Source organism: Clarias gariepinus, chromosome 6 (genome assembly GCF_024256425.1).
Source record: "Clarias gariepinus isolate MV-2021 ecotype Netherlands chromosome 6, CGAR_prim_01v2, whole genome shotgun sequence".
Taxonomy (NCBI): domain Eukaryota; kingdom Metazoa; phylum Chordata; class Actinopteri; order Siluriformes; family Clariidae; genus Clarias; species Clarias gariepinus.
Window position 1 is genome coordinate 16435534 of NC_071105.1, and position 6880 is coordinate 16442413.

Here is a 6880-nt window from a genome sequence, read left to right on the forward strand (position 1 = left end):
CTGTCAAGCATGGTGTGAGGCACAAAAGATCAGTGGTGCTTAATGTTATTCAAATTAACCTATCAGCAGTGTTACAACCCGTGATGGAAGAGAATGCCCAGTGGAAAGACTTTTAATTTATTTCTAAACTTCATTTAGAACAGCTCCTTTTCTTTTCAATGCATTATTTGAAACATTATTTTAAAAATTTAGCCTGTAGCAAGGTAGGTTACATGAAGAATAAAATTTTAAATAAGTTTTTTTTTTTTTTTTTTTTTTTAAATGAAAACAAGGTGGCGGGATGCAGCCTAATGCTAAATGTCTGCAGATTTTTCATTAGAGTGCTTTATTTCTCTTCCAGCACAGAAAATTTCCAACACTAACAACTTAAACTTAAATAATTAAATCAGGAATGACCCAACTCATTCATTTTGATCATATATGAAATAGACTTGGATACCATGAAGGTTCGGAAGATCCCAGGTTCAAACCCCACAACCACTGTTGCCACTGTTGGGCCCTTGAGCAAGGCCCTTAACCCTCAACTGCTCAGATATAAATGTAAGTCGCTCTGGATAAGAGCGTCTGCCAAAAGCCTAAATGTAAGGTAGAATGTTTTCTCAGTACGCCAGAGCCATGATCAGACTGCCTGATTCACACCTGAAACACTGGCCTTCCAGGAACTCTTGTAATGCCTCCTTATTTTAATTGATAATTAATTAAGAAGTTTGTCAATTAGTTCTTTACTGTGCAAATGTTTGTAGGCACTCATTGATTCCTTTATACATTTCATCTCAAATATTTGTCTTTTGCTTTAGTGTGTTAGTAGAAATTAGGAAAATTTGGACATCCAAATGTTCACTTTCCAATAAAATTGAACATTGCAGCCAATATTTGTTTATTTATTTATCTATTTATTTTATAGTTAAAGTGTTTTAGAATATTTTTATTTCATTAATCTTGAAGTATTGATGTTTCACATTTGTGATAAGAACGTGCAGGACAGGGACTAAACATATGTGGCCATAAAAAAAATTTAAAAAACATTTGTTAGTGAGAATAATTAGAATAAAGTGTTGAATTTGCTACAGAGCATAAAGATTGAAATTAGTTGCAACGATAAAAAGTCATGTGGTCTGATGAGTCCAGATTGACTCTTTTCCAGAGTGATGGCTGTGTCAGGGTGAGAATGGAAGTGCATAAGGCGATGCTCCCATCAAGCATAGTGTCCACTGTACAAGCCTCTGGCGGCTAAAAACCCCCACAAATAAATAAATAAATAAATAAATAAATAAATATATACAAAATATTATAAAGAAAGAAGGAAGGATCATTGAATTTAATTCCAACATGTTCTAGATGTTTATTTTGGTTCCATGAGAATGTTTCATAACCAAATTGATAGAAATGCCCTGAGGCAATAAAACAGATGCTGATGTGAACCTCTAGCTGTACATTGGTATAGACTATTGTGTGGTAAATATGCAGAGTTCTCTCTTAACACTCAGACATCAAATTTTATAAAAGAAATCAATGTGAATGAAGCTTGTTAAAGAAAATAATCAGCCTGCAGGAAATACAAATAAGGTGAACGTACTTGTGACCAGTGTATAAAAATTTTAATGCAAATCTACTGTACATAGATATCCTATTGCTTTATTTAAATCCAAATCCATATTATGTTTTCATGTGTTTTCATTATGTTCGCATGTGTTTGTGTTTTACCCCGCAGGAGAAATGTCATCAGTACTGGCCAGCTGAGCGCTCGGCACGCTATCAGTACTTTGTGGTGGACCCCATGGCTGAATACAACATGCCACAGTACATCCTAAGAGAGTTCAAAGTCACAGACGCCAGGGTACAGCCTTTCTATTGTTATATTCCACACTCCAAGGACATATTTATGATCAGGTGCTCCAGTGTACAGTACACCCAGTTAGATCGGTAATATCTATATAGTTGAAGTAGTGTTAATATGCAGACTATTTGCAGACTGCACCATACAAAATATGTATGTTTACTTAGTTTGTATGCATAGATTTGTTATAGTTAAAGTATTATGCTTTTACCTTCTGTATAGCCATTTATTAGACAATATAAGGTTTATTTGTTATTGAGTTGTGTTAAATTCGCAGTCCATGTGCGTAGAAAGTTTAGCTAGCCACACAAATACTGTATTGTTTTATTGTAACTAATGATTTAGGATATCAGTAATGTTTAGCTAATGTAAACTAGCAACTATTGCTTAATGATGTTTTAAAAAACTATGATGTTTTTTTTTTTCAAATTATTATTGATGTTGATGTTAAAGTTTTCACTGAAGTTTAGATAGGTGTTCAAGATGAAATTTATATCATAGCTCAGATTGTAGTTGAGATTAAACTTCCAATTGGACCACACATTATAATTTAGATTATAGTTTAGATTAAAGATCAGATTCAAGTTTATGTTAGAGTTCATTTTGTAGTTTATATTATAGTGGGATTATAGAGTTGGAATTAGACTTTAGATTAGAGTTCAGATTGAAGTTCATAATAAAGCTCCTGTTTGACTTCAGATGGTTTTTTTTTTATTGAAGATCAGGGTGGAATTCAGATTCGAAATCATATCATATTCTGATTAGAGTTTAGATTAAAAATCAGATTAAGGTTCAAATTATAGTCAAGATTTGAGTTCCAGTATGTTTATATTTCCGGTCTGACTGAAGTTCAGATTATAGTTAGGACTATCTTTTATTGGACTTTGGGTTAGAGTTTACAGTGTTTGGGTGTTGAGATTGCGGTTCTCATTGGAGTTGTGATTGCAATTTTTTGTTGGATTTATTAAATCAGAGTTCACGTTAGATTTCAGAATCAAGTTCATATTGGAGTCCATATACGCAGACTAGAGTTATAGTGCAGTTTGTAATGGAGTAAAGATTGGAGTTCATCTTGAAGTTTAGAATCATTCTGCAGTTCTACCAGGGGTTCTAAATGAGGTTTGTTTCCTCAGTGACTTTTACAGGTTGTATGTGATCTAGTTAACATCGATCATGTGTGTACAAATCTTCCTTTTTTTCCTCAGGATGGCCAATCCAGGACCATCCGTCAGTTCCAGTTCACTGACTGGCCAGAGCAGGGTGTGCCAAAGACGGGGGAGGGATTTATTGACTTTATTGGCCAGGTGCACAAAACCAAGGAGCAGTTTGGCCAAGATGGACCAATTACTGTTCATTGCAGGTGTGTGTATGTGTGTGTGCGTATCTGTAGCTGTTGCACTAGCTGTGCTAGTAAGTGTGTATATTGATCAACACTTGTATATTCATATTCTGCAGTGCCGGCGTGGGTCGTACAGGAGTGTTCATCACTCTGAGTATTGTACTGGAGAGGATGAGATATGAGGGAGTGGTGGATCTGTTCCAAACCATCAAAACCCTGCGCACTCAGAGGCCAGCCATGGTACAGACCGAGGTAAGGATCCATTTTGGAGACTGACAAAAGTCTCCTTACGTTGACCTTCCTGAACCAGACACATGTGGTCAACCCCATAATTATTTCATGAACGTGAGCTATCATTACAATTCATGAGAGCTTGCAATCTGTGATGTCAGCCACGCTAAAACACAAGGAGCAATGTACATTTATTTGGTAAAGCCTCTGCTGATGAGAGCGACGACACCGAATGTCTTTCTGTAACACAGATCTAAAATACCTGTACGTGTGTTCATGTGTGTGTTTTTGCAGGACCAGTATCAGCTGTGCTACCGAGCAGCTCTCGAGTACCTGGGCAGCTTCGATCACTATGCAACCTAACCGCTCGTCTAAAAACCTCCGGAAAGCCCTGAAACACCCCTCAGGAGAGCAGGCGGATCATTCTGAGCTACAACACACCCTCCACCGATTCAGTTTAGAGGTTCAATGAGAGAAAGAGGGGGAGAGGGAGAGGGAAGAGAAAGTACAGGAAAATGAGAATGGCAGACAGGGTGCTTACAACTCCTTCTAGTCCTGCATTCATTCCTCTTTCCGAACACAAAAGTGCCACTCTGGTGTCAACATTACTATAAAACATGTTATAGCATAAGAATATCTCTGGATCCTGCTGAGACTGAAAATCTTACTAATTTTTTCTTTTAATCATCATTGTCATATTAATCAGCATTACCATTATTATTATTATTATTATTATTATTATTATTATTATGAACATACAATGTACAACATATCCATGTAATTGTCTATCAGCATTTATATACTGGTATATGTAATGGGTCTATTTTTATTCTTTTTTTAATCCTTTTTATTTTTATATGCATATTTTAAAACGATCATTTATTATTTGATGTCAATGTTATCACCACATGGTCTTATACGTTTAGTACACAGGCGTGTATTTTAGCACGACACTGAGCTGCTGATCATCTCTTCGTTAATAAGATTATGTTATTTTAATGAGACTGCGATTCTTCAGCGGGGGAGGGGAGGAACTTCTGTACACCTTTTCTTCGGGGCACCTTTTTAGAACCAATTACACATGATATTAAACGATGTGAGTCCTGAGTCAGTGAACACATGAGGATAGATGAGATCTTGGAATGATTCAGTGTAAATAGTTTGCAGGAAATTAGACCAAACCAGATCAGTCATGTACCAGGAAGCATTCTCCTCCTTTAAAGGTCGGGTCAGCGATTTTTACAGTCAAAAATGTTTTTTTTTTTTTTTATATTTGCTGAAGCCCCTTTCACAGACAAGCACCTGCCTATAAAATGCTTTGAAGGGAATAGGCTTAGTGGATGGCTGCATTTGTTTGGGTTGTAAGTTTCACAACAGGTAGCATTAGATAGCTGTTGAAAATAAATTTGCACAAAGTTGTGACCAGAAAAGCAGAAATGAAATCCAATATCCAAAAAATGTATACATAGGAGGTCAAAGCACAATTGGTTTTAAAAAAATATTCAAGGTAAAGGGCTTAAACACGAACTAGAAAGCAGTACAAACAAGACTCTGAACTTATGCAGTTGTACAGAAAGGCAAGACTTTATAATTAGAAAATGATCATGAATTTTTATATATAACTAAAACCAGGAAGTAGTCTGGAAATGACTGTTAGAGGTCGCCCTAGTATTCCAGTGAGCGCAAAACCTCCATTGGAAAATAAATATTCTTTTTATACTTACTTCTTCAAAAATCGCTGACTACACCTTTGAAAAAAAAAAAAAAAGCAGTTAAAAATATCCAAATGATATTCAACATGAAGTCTTCACTACATACCTAGCCACGCCCACAATTAATACAAGACATAAATAAACCAGCACAATTAATACAAGACATAAATAATCCAGATATTTACAAGAAGACATGATGCTGTGTTCCGTAAATCTTAGAGGGTGCAAAATATTAGCAGGGTAATCCAGTGGGCTGTTATCAGGATTATTTCATGAGTGATTTTAAAACACAGCATGGAGCAGTTTGCTGAAACTACTGATCCTGAAGTCCCTACACATGGTATTGTCACATACCGTAATCATCATGTGATCATCTGTCACTGTGGCTCTGAAGGACAAAAAAATCATGACATTACCGAGAAGAATCACCGGCTAGGGAACCTCGAGCGCTTCCCTTCTCTGAGGGCTGAGAATGAGGTGGATTTCGACACACCGGACCACTCAGCATTTGCTTGGAGATGCGAGAGGCTTCGTTCGATCTGTTGGACATGCCGTTCGTTTTCTATTTGTTAATAAAAACAGGAGAGAAAGAGAGGAAATATGTTCCAATTACCTTGATGTTAATAAAGTTGAATAATTGGGTTTTGTACATTGTTGGTCGTGACTCTTCTTGTGCTTGAGTGCCTCATGACCCCTACAATGCAAACACACTTACATAGTCTACGCGTTGCCAAGGAAACAGATGGTGTATGTGTGTGTTCTTGGCAGTCCTTTAGTGCCCCTTAGCCCAGGACTGTGCCCTGTGTGTATGTGCGATGAAGAGAGAGAATGACTGCTATAACGCTTCCATGAGACCTCTATTTAAATACCATATGAAATGAGGAAATGCTCAGACATGGTACTTCAAGTTGTTTAATAAAACAGGTTTTACTGTATATTCGCCAGTCCACATCTTGGAAATATTAGTCAGACTTATTTGGCAAGGAAACATTGATGTTATAAATGTGTTATGTACTATATTTTATGCTTTCACACCAAAATATTGTTTAAAATATCTTATTCTAATGAAAGGTTGGAGTAAATGTGTGATTTTTAGGGAAAGAATTTTGAATGACAGATTTCCCTTTTTTGGTATGTACTTTAGCCTTGTAACTCCAATATGAAACTCCAATATAAAAAAAAAATCAGTGTAAAACTCCAGTGCAAAACTCTAGTGTGGAACTCCAGTCTAAAACTCCAATGTAAATCTCCAATGAAAAACTTAAGTGTAAAACTCCAGTGTGGCTCTCCAGTACAAAACTCAAGTAAGGAAAACACCAGTGTAGATCTCCAGTGTAAAACTTAAGTGTAAAAGTCCAGTGTTGAACTCCAGTATTAAAATCCAATGTGAAACTCCAGTATGCACTCCAGTATACTAATTATATTCACTGACAATGCACCCTGCTAGGTCCCCTTATTTTTTTTTTTATTATTTAAAGATTGGTTAAAAAAACATTCTGCCGTCTTTTCCCAACACACACATTTTAATCACCTCTGGCTTTGTATCATTTCTTCAGTTCTTAAAATATTAAATTCTTAAATTTTTTAAACACCAAACCCTGAGCACAACAACCCAGCTTACCCACTTAGCAACAAAAACAAAAACACTTAAAATAAACCTTTAGTTATAACAAGTTAATACCACAGTGCAGATGAGTCTGAATGTGTTGTTTAATGTTCTTTAACAGCAGCTCTGACATTCCTGCCAGCCGGAAGGTAAAT

General features: G+C 36.1%; 1 protein-coding gene across 4 annotated transcripts in view; it reads left to right on the top strand.

Moving 5' to 3' along the window:
• Positions 1–5768, top strand: part of ptprfa (protein tyrosine phosphatase receptor type Fa) — a 244962-nt gene extending 239194 nt beyond the window's left edge. For all 4 annotated transcript variants that reach the window (XM_053499332.1, XM_053499336.1, XM_053499333.1 and 1 more), the window contains 4 exons: positions 1712–1837; positions 3043–3197; positions 3293–3428; positions 3702–5768. In XM_053499332.1, the coding sequence (XP_053355307.1) occupies positions 1712–1837; positions 3043–3197; positions 3293–3428; positions 3702–3770 (486 nt within the window). In that variant the 3' untranslated portion in view covers positions 3771–5768. The remainder of the gene's footprint in view (positions 1–1711; positions 1838–3042; positions 3198–3292; positions 3429–3701) is intronic.
• Positions 5769–6880: the final 1112 nt, after the last annotated feature.